This window comes from Mastigoproctus giganteus, chromosome 8 (genome assembly GCF_048544385.1).
Source record: "Mastigoproctus giganteus isolate SK-2022 chromosome 8, ASM4854438v1, whole genome shotgun sequence".
In the NCBI taxonomy this organism is placed as follows: Eukaryota; Metazoa; Arthropoda; class Arachnida; order Uropygi; family Thelyphonidae; genus Mastigoproctus; species Mastigoproctus giganteus.
The window spans coordinates 49,689,089-49,713,356 of NC_143582.1; the positions used below are offsets into that span (position 1 = coordinate 49,689,089).

The 24,268-nt window shown below is 36.2% G+C and overlaps 1 protein-coding gene across 1 annotated transcript in view; it reads left to right on the forward strand.

Annotated features, from left to right (window-relative positions):
* The window catches only part of Su(var)3-3 (lysine-specific histone demethylase Su(var)3-3), an 801,787-nt gene that overhangs the window by 47,111 nt on the left and 730,408 nt on the right, over positions 1–24,268 (forward strand). The window contains exons 5-6 of the mRNA XM_090379361.1: positions 11,858–11,964; positions 22,942–23,023. Of these exons, the coding sequence (XP_090235487.1) occupies positions 11,858–11,964; positions 22,942–23,023 (189 nt within the window). The remainder of the gene's footprint in view (positions 1–11,857; positions 11,965–22,941; positions 23,024–24,268) is intronic.

Sequence of the window (24,268 nt, forward strand, 5' to 3'; positions counted from 1 at the left end):
TATGGGTGCCTTTTTGCCAATTTTACTAAACATATTGCTTATTTTGTGACATTTTCAGAAAAAATTGTCTTTTCTTTTTTTTTAGGTATGGCCTGAATACTTGAACAATTACCTTATTTGGTGGAATTATAACCTCCCTGTGTCCACAGGCTGTTGTTCAATAAATCTTTGACAAGTCACCACAGACCCACCTTACCTCCTGCCTGTACAAATACAAAGCAAATACAAAGTTCTCCACCGAGAACTTTGTATTTGCTTGGATTGTAATTCACTCCTTTCAAGTATGTCACTTATTTTGCAGTTATTATTTTTCAAGTAGAAATAATAACTGCATTTCATTTTTCAGCATTAAAATATATGCTAATCATCCATGAGAGATTTTGCTTCTATTCATACATTTTAAAGAGTAACTGTCCACTACATCCCTTTTCTTCCTGCCATCTAGCCATTTGTAATCCGGCTTTAAAGGAATAATTTTGGGAAAAAATATTTTATTGGATATATCTGAAAAATAAATTCATAAGTGCTTATGCTAAACAAAATATCAGTGTACAGCAGGCCCTCGTTATAACACACTTCGTTTTACACTGATTCGCTATAACACTGTTCTTATATTGTAACCCGTATTTGACTGTAACGCTTCACAAATCACTTATAACGCACTTTTACAGATTGCATCCTGGCATATTTAATGAAATCGTTTCATTTGATGGAGTCGATAGCTTGAAAATGAATAGCAAAACAGCATTAAAATGTTTCCCACCCGACTTGAGAAATTTTCCCACACTCAGTGAAATTTAGTTGCAGTACAGTGACTTGTTACGTAGTTCCGAGATCAGCATTTTAAAAAATGATCAAGTATATTGATTGTAATATTTGCATTATATGCATTTATCCGAAGTCTATTCATCACTCAGTACAGTATTAGACATCGTTCGTAACGGACAGTTTACTCGAACATTGTATCATAATTAATGCAATCAACGCAATTACATTTTTGAAGAGTTAATAATGGCGGATAAGAATGAAAAAGCAACATCATCTGGATGCAGTATGAAGACTATAAATGTAAGAAAAAGACAGAATTTGAAAATTAAATTAGACGTTTTGAAGCGAATCGATCCTGGTCAACGACAAGCGGATGTGTGCCATAATTTAGGACTGGCATGTTTAACTGTAAGAACAATTATAAAAAATAAAGAATTAATTTTAGCAGCGGGAAAGATACCCATTCCACTGCATGCCACTAGGGCTAGGCTGGATATTAGGAATGAAATGGAGAGACTAACTAATTTTATTGAAGATAATATCCAATTCAGAATTCAGTTAAGTTAAATATTATAAAAAAAAAAAAAAAAAAACAGAGAGAGAGATTAGCCTATATGATGATCTGAAGAAAACTCACCTAAAAAAAAAAAAAAAATGTGGAACCATTTAAAACTAGTAATGGCTGGTTGAATAATCCCTAGATTTAAAATCCAGGAAGAAGCCACAAGTGGAGATCAAGGAGCCGAAACTTTCAAAAAAGAACTTGTTAAAATTATTGATGAGGGGTATTATGTGTTATACTTATCACCAAGTTTTTAACGTAGATGAAGAAGGACTTTTTTGGAAACGAATGCCTAAAAGAAGTTTCATATTGAAAGAATTAAAAAACATGCCAGGTTTCAAAGTGGCGAAGGATCGGTTGACTTTATTGTTGGGAGGTAATGCTGTGGGGGATTTAAAATTAAAACCACTTTTAGTTTAGCAGGAAGAGGGCTAAAGTATAACCCAAAATCGAAACATTTTTCATGATAAATTAAATAAATTAAATTAAATCAATTAAAATTAATTTAGATCAATTAAATCCATGATTTTAATTAGAATTTTAAGTTTAATTTTGAAACCTAAGTAGTTACCACATCATTATATACGTATATAATGCAGAATATTTTATATGTACAAATATTTGAATGTTAAATAATTTGACCGATATTATTGATTAGGCAATATCCTATGGCACCGACTGCAACTCATAAATACATATGTTACCTTATGGGAAAGCGCCGCTTTCCCATAAGTTTCCAGACACTAATTTCCCATAAGTCTCCAGACACTGTAATTTGCAAAACCTAAGCCTTTCTTCATAAAAGTAACCCTTTGTTCCATTCACTAATTTTGTTGCCCTTCTCTGTACTTGTTACAGCAGCTCTACATCCTTCTTAAAATGAGGCCTCCAGACCTGTATACAATACTCAAGGTGTGGCTTGACCATTGCCTTATACAAGGGGATAATCATAATCATCTACCACCTTTGTAGGTGGTAGATGACTTTCATCAACCGGTGAAATACCACCACTTTGCTTATTGGAGGCTTGAAGTGGTGAAACCCATGTTTAGTCTCTAGAGCAAAGTTTCCAGCACCCCCTCCCCCCCATACTTCTCCTTCTACCCATGCACGGTACTAAGTACTATAGGTTTTGATACCTTTCGTGTTTGGGGTTTTCATAAAAAAAAAAAAAAAAATCACCTCCTTATCCCTACTAGAAAATTCCTATATATCATTGACAAGACACCATAAGCTACTCTTGCAGACCACCTGCACTTCTCAAAAAACTTCATATCTGCCTGCACAATTACCTCCAGATCCTTTTCACTCTCTACCACTGTCAGTGTAGTACCACACAATTTATACGTTACTCTGGGGTTACTGCTTCTCATATGCAGTACTTTACATTTTTCAATGTTCAACTTCAGTTGCCACTTCCCAGCCCACCTGCTCAACTTTTCTAGATCCTGTTGCAGCACCGTACTGTCATTAGTGTCATTAACAACCCTGCCGACCTTCATATCGTCTGCAAGCTTGGACATTAAGCCTGATATACCATCATCAATATCATTAATAAATACAGAAAACAACAATGGACCCAACGCTGAACCCTTGTGGACTCCACTAATAACACTAGTCTACGAAGAGCAGTGCCCATTTATTACCACTCTCTGTCTTCTTCCTCTCAACCATCCCTTTATCCATGGCAGCAATTTTCCTCCAGTTCCACACTGCTCCAATTTGTGAGGCCTCCGTAGCCAGGTGGGAAAAAGCAGCAGTGCGTAGCACATTCTTCATGATTAGACCGGGGTTCGAGCCTATCACTACCAAATACGGAGGATGCGGAAAGGTCAGGAAATGACCATCGTATATTCCCGGAGCAATATGGTCTTAGTTGCTAATGCTCCTTAAAAACCAAAACAACAAACAAACAGCTCCAATTTGTGCAGCAGTCTTCCATGTGCAACAGTATCAAAAGCCTTTCTAAGATCCAAATATATGATATCAAAATTATTCTTTGCATCCAGTTCCCTTGTAACCACATCATAGTATCCAATCAAATTGGTCAGACAAGACCTCCTTAATGATCCTGCAATGCTTCTTTAACCATGCCTCCATTAATTTCCGTGAAACAGAAGTTAAACTAACAGGTCTGTAATTACTTGTGTTGCCCTTTGATTCTCCTTTGTGATTTGGGGTCACATTTGCACATTTCCAGTCCATGGGTACCTCCCTGAGTCCAGTGAAGCTCTCATAATTATGACTAAGGGTTTGATTACTTCCTTTGCTGCCTCCTTTAATATAATTGGATAGATGCCATCCACCCCAGGTGCCTTTTTTATATTTATCTTTAATAGTTTCTCCTCCACTTCGCTCTCAGTTATTACAAAATCATCTAGCTCACTGCCAGAGTTTAATTTACCTCTGGTATTCTCCTCCCTGAATAACTCCTCATGTGTGAATGTAGATGCAAAATACTCATTTAATTTGTTAGCCACCTGAGCAGGATCATCAACAGTTGAACCATTGATATCAAGTGGACCAATCTGATTCATCCCCTTCCTTTTAGAGTTTACATAAGTAAAGGAATCTTTGTTGTTTTTCTTTGCATCCTTTGCCAAAGATTTCTCATAATCTGCCTTTGCCTGCCTAATCTCCTTTGTGACTTTATCACAGAGGTTGTCACAGACATTCTCTCAGATATGCCAGACAAGCTGTACTTGCTACCTGGGAGTCTAAAACACTGATGGAACTGATATTCGGGAGACACTCAAGTCAAGTGGACCTAATTTCGGCGAAGTCCGGATGGTTTGTGACAGTCCTCTGCTTGCACTTTCACGATGGTGGGACTGTTAGTAATCCTGGGTATAACCTCTATGCATAAGTACATGGTGGGTGACCACCCAGGTGTGAACCAACGTAAGCAGAGGTCGAGGTGTGGCGCCCACACCACATGGAGGAATGCCGCCCCTCTATGTTACCAGGCAGTACTAGGTGGTAGATGACTCTCATCAACCGGTGCAATACCACCACTTAGCTTATTGGAGGCTTGAAGTGGTGGAACCCATGTATAGGCTCTAGACTAAGTTCCGGTCAACCATTCTCTATCTCTTCCATCATGCAGTATGATTGATAACTTTTGAGGTTATGATGAACATTGTGTCAAGATCCAATATTCCTTACATTTCGAGGGTATAGCTCTAAAATGGTGTTCGCAGGCCGGCCGCTAATTAGTACACTGGACCGAACCTATATAATCTTGCTACCTCTATTCTGCCAGATAGTGACTGGAAGGAGTCTGAGTAGTGTATATGCGGGGAACATTGTCGAGGCCACGTTATGTCAAGGATCTGGGTATATTCTTACCATGTGTATGCCATATCCAAAAATTTCATTACTTCATACAGCATATCCCATCCACTTTTTCTTACTATTGAATACACCATGAATTGTCAAACTAATAGAGCAAGCTTATCTGCGAAAAGATCTAAACTTTCCAAGCACTTCCTAATTCATTTCACAAATATACGTGGTCTCAATTCTAATCTCAACGATGCCCATTTTCACTTGCAGTCTGCCAAACCCCATGTACTTTTTCTGACAGAATCTCAGTTATCGGTTGATTCAACTACTGCTCATCTCACATGCCCAAATTATTCGCTCTACGATTCCTTTCACCTCAATGGTTCTACTTGTGCATATGTCCGATCTGATATTCTCTGTCAGAGACTTGGCAGTCCCTTTACCTCATTGTGTCAAATTCATCTGTTGTCTCTACCGTTCTCCCAACTCCACTAATCACTTGGAGCTCTGTGACTTCCTCTCTTTGCAACTTGACTTTCTCCAGTCCAACTTTCCTAACAGTGAGGTAATTTTCCTTGGTGATATTAATGTTCACAACTCCAACTGGCTTCCATTTTCTAGTCACACCAGCCAAACTTGTCGAGATGCTGAGGCTTTTGCAGTTACTAATGACCTTGTACAGATTGTTCATTTACCTACAAAAATACCGGACTATCCTAACCACACAGCCAACACGCTTGATCTTTTTCTCACAAACAACCCTTCTAAGTATACAGTTGAAGTGAGTGGTCCCTTAGGTATCTCAGATCACAACTTGGTGATTGTCTCTTCTCCAATGGAGCCTTTATCTCATGGCTATTCCCAACCTCGTGTTGTTTGGCATTACAAGAATGTAAAATGGGATGACTTACGAGACTTCTTTTCTTTTTTTCCTTGGTTGGATTACTGTTTCAAAACTTCTGATGTCAACTTTTGATCAGATCGTGTCAGTGAAATTATTCTTGCAGGAATGGAATCCTTTATCCCACACTCCACTTTAAAATCTCATCGTTTATCTAAACCTTGGTTTTCCAATAAATGTGCTAAGGCTGTTCAAGAGAAGAATGTTGCATATTTTAATTGGCTTGTGTCTTAATCTTCAGTTCCATTTTCTGCCTACCCCCAAACTTGCAACAATTGTAAAGCAGTTATTAATCAGTCCAAAGTAGAGTTTGAACAGGCTAAGAGTAAAAAACTTGTTTCTTGCCGTAATGGTAGCCGAGGATTCTGGTCTCTTGCCAAAGCTATTGGCCGCAACGTTTGCCCATCTCTGCTCCCACCTCTGTCAAAACCAGATGGTTCTGTTGTCACTTCAGCCAAGAATAAAGCTGACCTTCTAGCATCCCAGTTTTCTTCCAACTCATGTATTAATGATCTTGGTAAAACACCTCCCACGCCGCCTCCGTTACCAGGTGGGAAGGAGCAGCAGTGCGTAGCACACGCTTCTTGATTAGACCGGGGATTGAGCCCGTCACTACCAAATACGGAAGGTGCGGAAAGGTCAGGAAATGACCACCGCATATCCCGGAGCAATATGGCCTTAGTTGCTAATGCTCCTAAAAACCAAATAACAAACAACAACAAACACCTTCCACCATTCCCAACACCCTCAATTCAAAGCCTCCTGTGGTTTTCCGTCAAAAGGATGTCAGAAGGATTTTGATAAATCTTGATGCTAAGAAAGATACAGGTGGTATTTCTCCACTTGTTCTCAAAACCTGTGCTCCTGAACTTACTCCTATTCTTTGCCACCTTTTTTCACTTTCTTATTCCAAAAGGTGTTTTCCCTTCTGCTTGGGAATTTGCTCATGTCCAGCCAGTTCCTAAAAAGGGTGACAAATCCCTCCCTTCCAATTATCATCCTATTGCAATTACTTCTACTTTTTCTAAAGTAATGGAGAAATCAATTTACCGCCAACTCTTAAACTACCTAGAAACCTTCCGTCTGATCAATGACCGCCAGTATGGATTCCATCAGTGTCGATCCACTGGTGATATTCTGGCTTATGTTACCCATTTATGGACTAATTCAATGGAAAGGTTTGGTGAAACACAAGTAGTTGCTCCTGACATCTCAAAGGGTTTTGATTGTGTTTGGCATAAAGATCTTCTAAACAGGCTTCCATCCTATGGTTTGCCAACTGTTTTTGTAATTGGTTATCCCGTTTTCTCTCTGATCACTCACTGAGGGTGATGGTAGATGGCGCTCTGTCTTCTAACTTCTCCACTAATACCGGTGTCCTCCAAGATTCAGTTCTTTCCCCCACTCTTTTCCTCTTGTATATTAATGACCTTCTTCCATTGACTGGAAATCCTATTCACAGTTTTGCCGAGGATAGCACATTGTATTCCACTTTCCATTTTGAGAAACCTTGTCCTGCTCAATCAGCTTCAACTTCTCAAAAATCTGCTACCAGTTCCTTAAATGCCGATCTTCAGGTAATTCTCCAGTGGGGCAAAGACAGCTTAGTTGATTTCAACCCTTCTAAAACTCAGTCTTGTGTTATATCTCGCAAAAAGGATTCTTCTGCTCCTATGCTTATCTTTAGTGACACTCCAATTTCTAAGCAAAATGATATATCTCTTTTGGGGATTACCCTGATTTCTAATCTCTCTTGGCACAAGCACATTACAAATATTCCTTCCTCTGCATCTAAAAACCTTGGTTTTCTCTTTCGCTCTCGGCGTTACTTTTCTTCCAAACAACTGCTCACTCTGTATAAATCGCAAATCCGCCCTGCCATGGAATATTGTTCCCACATCTGGGGTGGTACCCCCAAAACCTCTCTCAGGCTTCTTGATTCCATTCAGAAGAGCACAGTTAGGTTAATTAATGATTCATCTCTAACAGAGTCTCTCCACTCGCTGTCTCATAGACGTACTGTTTCTGCTGCATGCCTCTTTTACAGATACTTCCATGGGCACTGTTCTTCTGAATTGGCTTCTACAATTCCCGCTCTATCTTATAAAACAGTTTGAACACGTGCTGCCACCAGCGAATATCCATTTACTGTCCAACTTGAAACTCACACAACCAACTTTTCATTTTCCTCGTTTATTCATTCAACTGCCGTTTTCCGGAACAACCTTCCTTCATATGTATTTCCTGAAAATTACAGTCTACAGAAGTTCAAGTCCAATGTCAACAAATATCTTCTTTCGTCTTCTCAACCTCCAACCCAAGCACGGTACTAAGTACTATAGGTTCTAATACCTCTCGTGTTTATGGTTTACATAAAAAAAAAAAAAACTTGGTTACAGATCAGCTTATATTGATCATAGGCTTCTGTGTAACCTGTGAATTTGTATGTATCCCACGTATTTTTCTTCTCTGTCACATGTCTCATTAGTTCATATGACATCCATTTAGGCCTAAACCTTGAACAATATGGTCCACAGGTGGAATTACTCCTGTCTCTATCACAACCTGTAAGAAACAGACATTGACGCAAGAAGTAAATACTGTTCCCAAATGGTTGACACACTAACCAAAGATCCCAGTACAGCCAGGAAGTTATTAATATGATTCTGATATAAGGAATTAAGAAGGCAGTTATTACCAGATGGAGTTGGGAAAGCAGAAAAAGTCATTAGTTTTAACAGCTGAAGTTGGGATGACTTGATAGAAAAGGAAAAGTATTGCCTAGAACAACAAGGCCCAAGATGCAACCTCCTTGGGAACATCTAAGCTGTTTTCTCTTATAGAAAAAATTCTTATGCTTTAAGCTCATGTTTTGAATGCAGGTTATGGATTTGTTAGATAAAAGACTAGGGTGCTACCATAAATCAATTTTTGAACAACATTCAACAGAGATCCTATTTATTACTGACATCCAAATCACGACGGACACTATCAGAATAGTTTATCAGGTTAGTTAATCAAGATTTTTCTCTTTATAAAACTGTATTGTATATTCTCATTGACATGAGAGACAAAAATCAGGATACACAGATATAAAATCTTAGAGTGTAACAGATGGCTGACCTCATGAATTTTACCTTCAGGTGGTGTCTTGTTGATTGTTGAATCAAGGTGGCCAAGACGGAGAGTTTGGTAAAGTACAAAGTGGAATTGGATAGTAAGTTTTTGACTACAGGGAAAGTATGAATGATTGGGAACCTCCACCTCTCCTTGAAATGCAGAAAAGTCCACTTCCACCATTTTAGCCATTCTAATATTAATATTAAAACTCTTTGTTCTGTCCTTTCTTTCTTAGCCAGTGATTAGCCTAGCCATTTTTTTGGTACTGTTGCAAGTTAACTTATAACTGATGTTTGTATGGAGCTTTTCATTGCCATATAACTGTCCCATGCTCTTTTATTGCTCTATTAAAGTACATTAGACCTTTAGGATAATGGCACCTTCGGGGATTCAAGGTGTCATTATTTCAATTTTTCTGTTATCTAGAAAGTTTTATTTTTAATATATTTAATGCAGAAATAACAAGGCTAAATAAGAAATAGAGAGATTCAGAATGCAATTTTATTAACTGCACATAAAAAACATAAACATGTGGACAATCCAATGTTATATTCTGCCATTAATACATCCCTACTTATACCCTGTTCTAATTTCTTTATTATATTAAGTTTAGTCACAGTGGTATCGTCACTGTCCTCCGCACACCAGGTGGAAAAGGCGCAGTTTGAATCCTGTTGGTGATACAAGGAACTTTTATGGGCTTTTTTCACTCCGCAGGCATAGATAACAAGGTTCCCCCCCCCCTCCCCGCTGCCCAGAAACTGGGGTTTTTGTCCAGAAAAACAGACAAATCGACGAGAGAACACACACAATTTACAGACACAATACACATGAGTGTATGAATTGACTTTCCAGGTGACCCTAATGTAATAGTTTTGGATTATATCAAGTTGGTCACTAAGTTTGATGTTCTTTTTTTCTCTGTATGAGGTTTATTTGAGGAGCCATAGTAAGGAGTTTTTAATTTAAAATAAATGTAAAACAGTTGTATAATCTGTGATATCAGTACAGATGACCCCCACTTAACGCTGATAATTCGTTCCGGAAAAACAGAGCGCTAAGTGAATCCACGCTAAGCGAGCCCCGCATTCCCATAAGGTAACATATATATTTGTGAGTTGCGGTCGGTGCCATAGGATATTTCCTAATCAATAATAAATGGTAGTGAAAAGATGCACAAATGTCGGTCAAAATATTTAATATTCTGAATAAAACCTATCAAAATTAAACTTAAAATTCCAATTAAAATCATGAATTTAATTGATCTAAATTGATTTTATTTAATTGATGAATTCAATCATGAAAAATGTGTCGATTTTGGGTTGAACTTTGGCCCTCTTCCAAATAAACTAAAAGGGGTATTAATTTTAAATCTCCTGCAGCGTTACCACCCAACAATAAAGTCAACTGATCCTTTGTCGCTTTGAAACCTGGCATGTTTTTTTCTTCTTTCAATATGAAACTTCTTTTAGGCATTCGTTTCCACAAAAGTCCTGCTTCATCTATGTTAAAAACTTGTTGAGAAGTAATACACATAATACCCCTCTTCAATAATTTTAACAAGTTTTTTTTTGAAAGTTTCGGCTCCTTGATCTGCACTTGTGGCTTCTCCCTGGATTTTAAATCTATTCAACCAGCCCTTACCAGTTTTAAATGGTTCCACATTTTTATTTTTAGGTGAGTTTTCTTCAGATAATCATATTGGCAATCTCTCTCTCTCTCTATTTTTTTTTTTTTTTTTTTTTTATAATATTTAACTTAACTGAATTCTGCATTGGATATTATCTTCAATAAAATTAGTTAAAGTCTTTCCATTTCAATCCTAATAGCCGGCCTAGCCCTAGTTGCTTGCAGTGGAACAGCTATCTTTCCCGCTGCTAAAATTAATTCTTTATTTTTTTATAATTGTTCTTACAGTTAAACTTGCAAGTCCTAAATTATGGCACACAGCCGCTTGTCATTGACCGGAATCAATTCGCTTCAAAACGTCTAATTTAATTTTCAAATTCAGTCTTTTCCTTACATTTATAGTCTTCGTACTGCATCCAGACGTCGTTTCTTTTCATTCTTATCGGCCACTATTAGCTCTTGGTAAATGTAACTGTTGGTTGCATTAATTATGATACAATGTTCAAGTATACTGTCCGTTACGCATGATGTTTGATACTGTACTGAGTGATGACTAGACTTCGGATAAATGCATATAATGCAAATATTACAAGCAGTATACTTGATCATTTTTGAAAATGTTGATCTCGGAACTACGTAACAAGTCACTGTACTGCAATTAATATAATGTGCAAGAAAATTTCACTGAGCGTGGGAAAATTTCTCAAGTCGGTGTGGAAACGTTTTAATGCTGTTTTGCTATTCATTTTCAAGCTATTGACTCCATCAAATGAAACAATTTCGGTAAATATGCAAAAAGGCAATCTGTAAAAGAGCGTTATAGTGATCTGTGACAGTGTTATAGTCAGATACAGGTTATAATATAAGAACAGCATTATGGCGAATCAGCGTAAAGCGAACCGCGTTATAACGGGGGCCTGCTGTATAGAATTCACTTTCAAAATGGCAAATGTAAACAAATACAGTAATCACGTGACTTGCTGTTTTCTTTTTTTGGCACTGCAAGACATCTTTCCTGTATATAAACATTAGCTCAAATGTTCCATTATTTGGAGTGTAGTTATTTCAACAGTCTGCTGTATCTGGTTCCTTATTCATCCACCTAGGCTTCTTCCTCACATTTTATTTTCTTAATACCATAGATTAAAAATAGTTAAATTTTTTACTGTTGTAGAATAGATTTGATAATTCCCTATCTGTAATTATTAGCTGGTAATAATTTGAAACATCTCTTTTATTGATTGTCTTCAAATTTTATTTAATATTAATTTAACTTATTTAGAAAAATTTGAAAAAGAAAACTTGATTAACTGAAACCAAAAAACAGATTGATTACTTTTAATTTTGTTGATCTGATTATCATTAGTGCTTTTTAGATATTTTTATATTAAATATAGTGAAGATATTGAGCAAAAAAGTTCAATATCTAAAGCCTGTATTGCATTAACAATAATTAGAATTGAAGTAAAAATTAAAACAGAAGAAGAATTAAAGTTATTTTAATACTGCATATATGTTTATATGAAATATGTTCATATTTCACATAAAATAGCCCTTACCTTACAAAAGCAAAATAATTTTTTATATTTCAGTGAAAAAACATGGAAAAGTTATTATTATTGGAGCTGGAATATCTGGTTTGGCTGCTGCCCAGCAGTTGCAACAGTTTGGAATGGAAGTAGTGTTGCTAGAAGCCAGGGTAAGATGTGCAATCTAGTTAAATAATAAAATTAATAAATATATTTCATACTGATTTTATATTAGAATAACATGTATTACAGAGAATTATTTTTTAATTCTCTGTAACTCTTCTATAATATACTATACTCTATTATACTTATATTATATACTAAAAAATGTTCTTGTTTATACTCCGGCACAACCATCAGGTCAGTGGAGTTTATAATAAATCAATCAATACAAATGTTAATCATATTTAGCAATCACGGGCTTGAACCCCAGTCCACTCAAAGAGCGTGTGCTACTGCATTCGACTACATCAGGCTTATGTATAAAATACAAGTATGCATTAATGGTTCTGTACATTCAAAGCACACAACTGTTGATCCAGATGAACTAATTTTTTTGTCATGTTAGCATGTATGATTTCCTGTATGGAATGTCAGGCAAGGTAAGAATTCTTAATTCAGTAATAACATTATTTTGGCAATGAAATGAATTGCAGCACTAACATAGCTTAATGAAAATACAAATTTCTATTCTGTTGGGAGTGTGTGTAAAAGGGATATAATGGAATATTTATTTATATTAACCAAAAAAATCATTATATTCATATGGATTGAATAAAAGGTTCAGTGGTAAATGCTGCACTTATAACACACAAGACCAATGTGTGTATGCTATATTTCAAATGTTTAACAAATTAACATATGATAAAATAGTTGAAAGATTAACTTCTGGGCATAATACCAGTAAAATGGATAGCACATGAAAGTAGAGAGTGAATTATTTTAAATTATTAATTGATTAATAGGATAGCACAACAATTAAAATTTAAAACTACGCATAGTATATTATTTCAGTTTAAGCACAGCGAACGTAAGGCATTGAGCAAGCTATGTAATGAGTATCACTTCAAAAATGTGCATTTAAAGCATTTACTTATGAACATATTTAAATTTAAATACAGAACATACAAGTTTATTAATAGCGAATTGGAATACCGTATAATTAAATCCTATTAAACAGATTAATATTAAAGTAAGGCATAATTACAATAAATATTTGGACTACTAGTGTATAACCACAAGCTTACTGAATGAGGAGATTGCTAATTGTAATAGTCCAAAATATGAAAATTTTGTTGACCCACACTATAAGCAAAATTACTGAGAACCTAGATATTACTGAAAAATATGTATTATGGGAGGTAATGTCTTAGAAATTTAAGTTTAGGCCCAGTGCTAAAGCTAGGTTAAACTCTAAGAAGATTCATTCTGACTGTTTCTGTTTTGCTTGAAACTTTCAAGTAAATATGGAATACCTATTGAAGCATTTATAGTACGGATTATGCTTGCTAACAAAATCATTAAGAGAGATTTTGAACAGTTGAATAATACAATACAATTTATTCATCAAAAAATTTGTTTATGATAAATAAACTTGTTAAGAAAATTAAATTTCATGACAAGTTATAATTCATCAAATAAAACAGTTTTCCAAACATATTTGTTATTAAACAAAAAAAGAAAAAAAAAAATGACATTGCCACACATAATACATTCCATACCGTAAACAGAGAGTACTATTTATACAGGGTGTCTCAAAAATACTGGTACAAACGTTTAGGGGAGGTAGGTAACATCTAAAGGAATGTGAATCACATAGGAACCCATAACCGGAAACATCATGGGAAAGTAGTAGCAGAGGCACAAGAAAGAAATGACCCAAGACAGTAATTGGTGACAAACATTTATTTAATTAATATCTTTATTGCAGGCAGTGATTGGATACATGATTTCCTGATGCAATAATACCCACAACAGCGACAATGCTGAGATGGATGCATTTCATGATGTTACAACAGATGCTCGAAGGTTCCACCATGAGACGCGATGCATGCGTGACACTGACGCAGCATGGATTGGCGGACACGGTCGAACACACCTGGAGTTTCTTTGACAGTAGCAGCAGCACAGATGAGTCTTGCCCCGAGATCCATTTGCATCTCCACAGGCGATTCATACACGATAGATTTGACGGCCCCCACAGAAAGAAATCAAGGCTTGATAAATCAGGTGAGCGCGGGGGCCAGGCAACGGGTCCACCACAGCCAATCCATCGACGCCCAAAACGCCCGTTCAAATGGTCACGAACACACCTTCCGTAATGGGCAGGCGCCCCGTCATGTTGAAACCAATGTTGCGTCTCACATTTGCTGGAACATCGTCAAGTAACCCTGGTAGAACTTGTTCCGATATTTAGCGGAGTTCATGTGGGATGGTAACAGGTATGGGCTGACTAAGCAGTCACCGACCATACCTGTGCACACATTTATTGAGAAGCGATGTTGTGCCGCATGGGGGTGCACACACCGTGTGGGTTGTTGTAAGCCCACACGAGCATTGTGCTGATTGAATAAGCCTCATCTGTGACCAAAACATAGGCTGAAAAATTCGTCTTGAACACTTTCTTGGAGAAACCACTGCACAAAAGCCACACGTGCAGGATGATCTTGGGGGAGTAGTAACTGAACCCTTTGGAGATGAAAGGGGGTGTAAGGAATCGTAGTGCCAGACACGCTGTACACTGCAACGAGACACTCCTAAGGCAGAGGCAATGGCACGTGTGCTGGTAGTAGGATTATTCTGGACGGCATTAACACACTTTCTTCCATGGCGGGAGTTTGCGTCGAAGGTGGTCTGCCCGCAGTACTCCTGTTACCTCTAAATGACCCATAATCGCACAAATTTTGATGCCCACGTGCAAACAAACGGTGGTCCAGTACATGTCTGTCTGGGAAGCGTTCTCCATAAATTCGTTGAGCGGCTCGTCCATTGCCCTCTGCTAATCCGTACACTAGGTGCATGTCTGCCAGCTCACAGTTCGTATATCGATGCATGCTCTTCGTGCGGTGACTACTGCTCGAATGAGTAAACCAGAAATTTTCCCTCTCGCGAACTGATGAACAGCGCCGTGTACCAACTTACGGTGACGTTTCCGGTTATGGGTTCCTATGAGATTTACATTCCTTTAGTTGTTACCTACCTCCCCTAAACGTTTGTACCAATATTTTTGAGACACCCTGTATGTAAAGCAACTCTAATCTACTGAATCATTAAGAATCAGAAATTCTCTTATTAAATATTTTAATTTGAAAATAGGATAACTTCTCCTGAATCTGGAATGAACACTAGCCAGCAAATTGTTAATTATATTCATTGTATGCCTTTCTCCAAATCTATTCAGTGCCCTAAGGCAAGGCAAGACAATTGCTTTTGGATTCCTTAAATTATGTGAAAAATTCCTTTGCTCATTCAACTCATCAAAAATAATGTTCAAAATTTTCAAATAATTTAAGGAATTCAAAAGCAATTGTTTTTGGATTCCTTAAATTTTCAATAGTTTTTGTTTCAATATAGGGATATCAATTAAGTCATAAGCTTTAGTCAAATCCATAAATAAAATCATGATGAAATTATTATTATTTAAATATAAATTAAAAGAATCCATTAAATTCTCTAATGATGTCTATGTACTCTTATCCTTCTGATATGAGAATAGGAGTAGAGTTGTTTAGCAATCCATATTGATGTAAGTACTTGCTAATGTGGCAAAAAATATAATTTTCTATAATCTTATTTAGTACTGACTGTATTGTTATTGGTCTATAATTATAATGATCATCGGGTGATCCTTTTTATATATTGGAATTACCTTAAATGAAAGTAAATTTGTTGGATAGCATCATGCTGCAGGCTTCACTAAGAGTACAGCAAACTGTTCCTTATTCCTTTTAACTTTGGTTACTGTAATACAATCCAATCCATAAGATTTCTTGTTCTTTAACTGTTCAATAATCCTACGAATCTCAGTATATTGTGGAGTTAAAACTATACAAGAATTCACAATTTGAGGAAGCCTATCTTGTTTAAAAAAAAAAATTTGGCAATAATGATTATGAAACCTATTCATATCTTAAATTGCCTTAACAAACTAATTTGCAGCTTAATACTTTTATTTGTACTAGAAATCTGTTCTAATAATGTTTTAATTTGATTTCCGTTAGATAATCTTTTTTGGCGCCTCCTCAGCCAGGTGGGCAGGAGCAGCAGTGCATAGCACACGCTTCTTGATTAGACTGGGGTTCGAGCCCATGACCACCAAATACGGAGGATGCGGAAAGGTCAGGGAATGACCACCGCATATCCCTGGAGCAATATGGCCTTAGTTGCTAATGCACCTAAAAATCAAATTACAATAGATATTCTTTTCCTTGTACTTAACAGATTATTTATGATATTCCATTTTTCCTTTTGAGTTATATACTTATTCATAAAAAGTTGATTATAATAAGAATTTGTTTGTCTTTTAATCATACCTGTAAGTTTGTTTATAAGTATTTTATAATTGTCACAGTGTTCTACCTTTGATGGATAATTTCTATACTGCCTAAAATATTTATCCCTTTGAACCATTAATTCTTCTATTTCCTTAGTCATCTATGGTTTCTTAAACTTATTTCTCATACTGCTAGAATTTAGTGTGAACTGAATAATTTTCATTTCTGTGAATGTTAAACCTTGAATTGTTTATGATTTGTATTATCTTATTTGAAAAGACATTTATACTTGTTGTGTAAGTTACTTGTTCTTGTATAAACATATTTTCTAAAATTTTGTTTCAGCTTACCTGATGATGAACAGTTTTTCTTCTTATAATCAGTTAATCTAATTTCTTTACATGAATATTGTTTCGAGTACATATCCACTATTAGTATACATGTTCTGTGATCTGAAAATTGATTTAATAGTATATAAGAATTAGTATACTTCAACTTTATATTTATTATAAAATGATCTAAACAAGAACTTACGCGCCTCCGTAGCCAGGTGGGAAGGAGCAGCAGCAGTGCATAGCACACGCTTCTTGATTAGACCAGGGTTCGAGCCCATGACCACCAAATATGGAGGATGTGGAAAGGTCAGGGAATGACCACCGCATTTCCCGGAGCAATATGGCCTTAGTTGCCAATGCTCCTAAAAACCAAATAACAAACAAACAAACAAGAACTTACAGTTCTATCACCCTTTGTCTTTTGCTGCCTAGTAATTCCAAATAAGGTGTGTTCAAACGCATATTTTTTTAGAATAGTAGAGTATTTGAGTATCACATTATCTGATTCTTTAGTAAATATATTAATATTAAAATCTCTACAAGTATAGTCTTATTGTTTGTTTGTTTGGGGATTTATTAGGCACATCAGCATCTGTGGCCATAGTGCACCATATAGTGTTATAAGACTGTATGTCATCCCATTGCAAAATTGTTTTCTAATCTACATTCACCCATGAGGAGTTATTCAGGGAGGAGAATGCCAGAGGCGAGTTAAACTCTGGCAGTGAGCTAGATGATTTTGTAATAAGTGAGAGGAAAGTGGAGGAGAAATTGTTGAAGATAAACATAAAAAAGGCACCCGGGGTGGATGGGATCTATCGAGTTATATTAAAGGAGGCAGCAAAGGAAGTAAGCAAACCCTTAGCCATAATTATGAGAGCTTCTTTGGAATCAGGGGAAGTACCCATGGACTGGAGATGTGCAAATGTGACCCCAGTTCACAAAGGAGGATCAAAGGGCGACACAAGTAATTATAGACCTGTTAGTTTAACTTCTGTTCCAGGAAAATTAATGGAGGCACTGGTTAAAGAAGCACTGCAGGATCATCTAGACAACATTTCAGTTATAGCTCGGACACAGCATGGTTTTGTTAAGGGAAAGTCTTGCCTGACCAATTTGATTGGATACTATGATGTGGTCACAAAGGAACTGGATGCAGGGAATAACTTTGATATCATATATTTGGATCTTAGAAAGGCTTTTGATACTGTTGCACATGGAAGACTGCTGAACAAATTGGAGCAGTGTGGCATCGGAGGCAAATTGCTGCTATGGATAAAGGGATGGTTGAGTGGGAGAAGACAGAGGGTGGTAATCAATGGATACTGCTCATCGTGGACTAATGTTATTAGTGGAGTCCCTCAGGGTTCAGTGTTAGGTCCAATGTTGTTTTCTGTATTTATAAATGATATTGATGATGGTATATCAAGCTTAATGTCCAAGTTTGCAGATGATACGAAGGTTGGCAGTGTTATTAAAGACACTAACGATAGTAAGCTGCTGCAACAGGATCTAGAAAAGTTGAGCAGATGGGCTGAGAGGTGACAAATGAAGTTTAACATTGACAAATGTAAAGCACTACATATGGGAAGCAGTAACCCCAGAGTGACGTATCAACTCTGTGGTACTACACTGACAGTGGTAAAGAATGAAAAGGACCTGTGGGTAATTGTGCAGGCAGATATGAAGTTTTCTGAGCAATGCAGATGGGCTGCAAGAGTAGCTCATAGTGTCCTGTCAATGATATACAGGAATTTTTTTAGCAGTGATAAGGAAGTGATTATCCCCTTGTATAAGGCAATGGTCAGGCCACACCTTGAGTACTGTATACAGGTCTGGAGGCCTCATTTTAAGAAGGATGTAGAGCTGTTGGAATGAGTACAGAGAAGGGCAACAAGGTTAGTGAATGGAACAAAGGGTTGCTCTTACGAAGAAATGCTTAGGTTTTGCAAATTACACTGTCTGGAGACTAGGTACCTGCGAGGTGATCTGATCGAGGTATATAGCCTTGAATGGTTTGAGCATGCTGAATTCTGATGGGATTCTTCCTCTTGCTCAGAATAACCACCTGAGAGGGCATAAATTTAAACTGAAGAAAGACAGATGTGCGGAAGTCTGCCTTTAGCCAGTGGGTAGTTGGTTGGTGGAACAGACTTCCATCCTTTGTTGTGGAAGTTGATAGCCTAAATAAATTTAAGGCTGAGCTGGACAGGTATTTGGAACGAATGGAGGGGTGAAATGGGAGTGGTTTTTTTTTTTTTTTTTTTTTTTTTGGCTGATGCTATATAAGCTTGCTTTCTTGCATCATATGCCTCTACTAATGCTAATTCTATTAGGAAATTCTTTACAGATTCTGATGGTGGCCTATTGAAAACACAAATCATGAATATATTATTAAGATCTTCTCCTAATAATTTCTAACAACAGTTTTCACAAGAATGAGTTAAGTGATATACTTGTACTGCCTTAAAGCATGTTTTATAATAAATTATAATTCCTCCACATCTCCCTCTCTCAACACATACACCTTGTCATAACCATATATGTTATTGTTATTTGTTTTTTTTAAGAGCATTAGCAACTAAGGCCATATTGCTCCGGGATATGCGGTGGTCAATCCCTGACCTTTCCGCATCCTCCGTATTTGGTGGTGACGGGCTCGAACCCCGGTCTAATCAAGAAGCGTGTGCTACGCACTGCTGCTCCTTCCCACCTGGCTATGGAGGCGCCTATATATATGTCATAATGAGAAATTTCATATTTTTTTTATGTTAACCTCAGTTACATCAAATATATTCTCTCATTGCATTTATATAATGCAAGTAGTTAAAACAATTTTTTCTTAATGATCTGATATGTAAAATTAACAGAAAGAACTGGTTTTTATTAATTATAAGAGCTTTAATATCACGATTATTCAAAAAAATGTAAAGGTGAATTAAAACACTGTGATTCCTCAAAAAAGCATACCTGATAACTTAGTTTTAACTTAACTCCAAATTTCAAAACAAAATTTCAATTATACAAAGTAAAAGAGTCGATCTTATATTCTGCAGATTTTTTGAACTCAAAATTCTTATAGCTCTCGATGATTTATTCTTCTTTACATAAATCCTTCCATATTTTAACCATAAAAATTTATAATTGTGTGTTTTGACTAATTGTTTGGTTTCCCAAATAAGACATCATTTACAGTCAGTCGGATCTCTTTTGCCTCTTGAATCCATTTTTCCTTTACAACATGATTTGCACATTTTACAATTAGTGTAGGCTTAGCATTTTTATTCTTATCACTAGGTATATAATAATGAACTACATTGTTATTGTACTGTAAACTGTAATGCATACCCAATCTACTGTATGATATGTTCAGGATTTTGTCTTGTTAATTCAGTTAATCTTATAATTTCAACATTATTAGCTAAAAGCTGCTGTTCTATTGACTCAATTTTTAAGTTAACTAAATTGGACCTTTCCTCATTTTGTTTGAATAATGCTTCTAATTCTACAATCCTTTTGCTAATTGTAGCATCTGAGTGTTGTAATTTACTCATACTTTGTTGCATTTTGTCAAAGGAATCTGAGACAAATGAAACTGATTGCTTAATATCATCATCATCATCTTCTTCTTTCTGCAGATCACCCATTTGATTCTTTATGGATACGATTTCAGTTAGTAGATCCAGCAAATTAATTTTATTCGATAGCTTCATTAATATATCCTCTACATATAGAGTATTTGACTGCTTATATGTAACCTCTAAATCATAATTTGTAACATTTGATGTATGGAGCAAATCATGGCATTCTTCTGTAGAGTAGGAACCATCACCTTTTTCTTCCTTCTCTTCTTTCCTACACATAACACATCTCCATTGCTATTTCTTAAGCTTAGTCCTTTATAGGTTGCTTCTTTCAGTGAGCATTATAATGATACCCATTGTTACAACCATAACATATCTATTGCATGTGTAGTGGTAAGTTACATTTTTTACAAATATTCTGATTCATATTTGCCAACCTATGGATTTGATTTAGATTTCACAAAAAGCATACCTATTACTCAAAAGTGAAAGAAAGAGTAAAAGAAAGAATAGTTCAATTCACAAATGGCAAAGATTTCTAATTCATTTTTACAGCACAAATTCAGCAGACGTAAGACCAGGTAATTAACACCAGAAACTACAGGAAATACATCACCAAGGAACCTGCAGTAACAGATGACTCATGTTGACAATGCCACCTGACCCCAGAAACAATCTAGCACATCATCACAAGATGCAGGGTTCACTCACAGACATGATCAGATTGCCATGATAATATATCAGAAGCTAGTGCAAAAATACCATTTGATCAAGGAAAGTGTACTGTACTGTATTACAAGTACAAACCTCAGTTCATAATAGAGACCCCCCCCCCACCTCTCACAAACTATACCGAGACTGTGCCATAATAATGGACAAGATGATCATGCACAATAGACCAGACATAATCCTCATCAGCAAAAAGGATATGGCTACCTACCTGATCTATGTAGTAGTACCCAACACCAGCAACCTCCATAAAGCCTACAACGAAAAGGTCAGAAGTACAAAGACCTAAGACAGGAAGTCAAAGAAATGTGGCATATGGAAGTGCAAGTACTGACCATCCTGATCACCATGTCAACCACCAGCATGTTGCCAAAGAGCCTCCATAAGAATCTAGCAGCAATAGGTCTCCCAGAGAACACCTTCATGAAACTCCAGAAAGCTGCAATCCTGAACACCTGTAGGATAATAAGAGAGTTCCGTGACCAACGGCAAATAACAGTAATCATAATAACCAGACACAACCAACCACCCTATTTTTTTTTTTTTTTTTTTTTTTTTTTGATTTGGTAGTTCTTGGCGCATCGGCTTCTGTGGCCATATTGCACCTCCCAAGGTTTTTGCAGTACTTTGATCCAAGCCCGAGGCGGGAATCGAACCCGCGACCTTTGGGTTGCCGGGCAGGTACTTTACCCACTCGGCTAGCCCGGTCGGCCCAACCACCCTATGCACTTGGTACTAGTACCCGTCACAGGGCAGAAAAAACCCCACAAAGAAGAAAAAGTTTTTATAATAATAATAACAATAATATGGATTATATGGTTTTTAATATTAAGTTGCTAAAAGAGCAGTTAAAGAAAGTGCACAAGGACTTTGTAATAACTCCAACTGAACAAGGTGATGAATAAGTATAGTATTGTTATTTATAAAAAAAATTTATCATGAAATGCTTAATAATGAATTATAAAACAGTACTACATCCCAGGGCGTAGAAGCTAATCCAAAGAGATCTGCTAAACAGGTGATTGAATCAAAAAAAATTAAATATAAGAAATAGTAACACCAAATTCCTGTGTGTAATTTCATGTCTCCAGTAGGGGTTTAGGTTTAACACTTTGTGTAAGAACAGCTATGTAAAAGTATTTAGTAAAATAATTGTGGGGGGGAACCCCAATCATTGATAATTTAGGTAATGTAAAATTTATTAATAATAATTCTGAAGTATCCAGGGAATTGAATTCACTAGGTAATAATATTCTCCATATTTGCATATATGATTTTAATAATCTGAACATCTGCATATAAAAGACTGATCATTAATAAACCTAAATGCTCTCTCCTGGGTGGGAGATCACAAATCATGAATCTATCCTGGAATACTACTCTAATGCCTGTGAGAGGTGTTCCAGAATTTTTCTAGGAATCCTTGGCCCACCCAGGAGAAAGCATTCAAGTTTATTAATGATCAGTCTTTTATAAGCAGATGTTCAGTTTTTAGTAAAAATCTGCATAATAGTCCTTTTCTGCAGATATTTCCATTGATACTATTCTTCTGAATTGGCATCTGTAATTTTGCCTCTGTTTCAACTCAGTCTAAAAATCTAGATTGACTGGACAGTTTTATTCACAATTAAACTCCAAATTTGTCAAACTAACTATCCTTTGTCATTTTTCTATTTCTTTTCTTTCGGGTAACCTTGTTTCTTTTTTTCTCAACATTACAGTCTACAGTATTTTTTTGAACATTACAGTCTACAGAAATTCCAATTCATTGTTAACAAACACCTGCCTTCTGAACTCTATGATGTTTCTAGTTATTTAATAACTTTAATAACTTTTTTTTTTTATTGTGATCACCATATATATATATATATATATATATATATATGTAGAGAGAGAGATGATGGTCCACTTACTTGTGTCATGTTTATTAAATAAATTTTTTTCAATTTATAGGATGTAACTTCAGTACAAAATTTTTTATCTTGTGATTTAATTTATTAATTCAGGACCGTGTTGGTGGAAGAGTTGCAACTTTCAGGAAAGGAAATTTTATAGCTGATTTAGGAGCAATGGTAGTAACTGGACTTGGTGTGTATACTTCAGAAATTCTTTTTCTTTCTTAATTGTAGAAAATGTATTAGTTAGGCTAATAATTACATGTTAATTACATTAATATTAGCAAAGTATGAATTCTACTGTTATTGGTGATATTAAACTTTTTTATAGGCTTGAAACTTCTTAAGCTTTTATTTTAAAATTGCTTCTTAATTATCTGATGTTATCAAGATACACTACATTTTGATATCCACTCAATAATTCATAATTTTGAATATAAAATTTTGTTTGCTTTAGTCTGCAGTATGCTGCTAGTTAACAACAGGCATAATATATATATATATATATATATATATTACAACTGGCATACGTTGGATTGGAAAAGTGCCAATGTGCCTCCAATACATAAGGGCAGTTCTAAGAGAGAAGTGGGAAATTATTGGCCAGTTTGTCTAACTTCAGTAGTAGGGAAAATCATGGAGACAACAATCAAAGTTGGAATTCAGGATCATTTAGATAGAAGTGGAATTCTGAAGGATACTCAGCATGGTTTTGTAAAGGAAAAATCATGTTTAACTAATCTGGTTAGCTATTTTGACACGGTCACTCAAGAGCTGGACTTTGGGAATAATTTTGACATTGTTTATTTGGATTTCAGCAAAGCATTTGACATAGTTCCACATGAGCGGTTACTTTATAAGCTGGAACAGGTTGGAATCACAGGGAAAATCCTTAGGTGGATAGCTGGATGGCTTCAGGGCAGGAGGCAGAGGGTTGTGATAAATGGTTATTCCTCAGATTGGGTTGATGTTAGAAGTGGGGTTCCTCAAGGACCAGTATTAGGACCACTGTTGTTTTTGATTTTCATAAATGACATCGATGAAGGAATAGAGGGCATTATGTCTAGTTAATGATTGCCGCCAAGCAGAGCTTCTTCAGAATGACCTAGATAGACTTCAGGGATGATCAGAAAAATGGCAGCTATGCTTTAATCCAGCAAAGTGTAAGGTATTATGTTATCTATATGTGAACCCCTGGCGCTCGTCGCCGTGATGGGATATTGTGCTGTAATTCTACTTCACAATAAAGATTTATTTATTTATTTGTATTTCACCTGGGGAACAGTAACCTCAAAATAACCAATAGTGGAGGAAAGGGACTTGGGTGTTACGATACGGTCAGACTTTTAAGTTCTCTGAACGTTATAGACAGGTTGCAAGGAAGGCCCATGGTATTCTATCGATGATGTATCCAACAATTGCTAGTAGAGATAAGGAT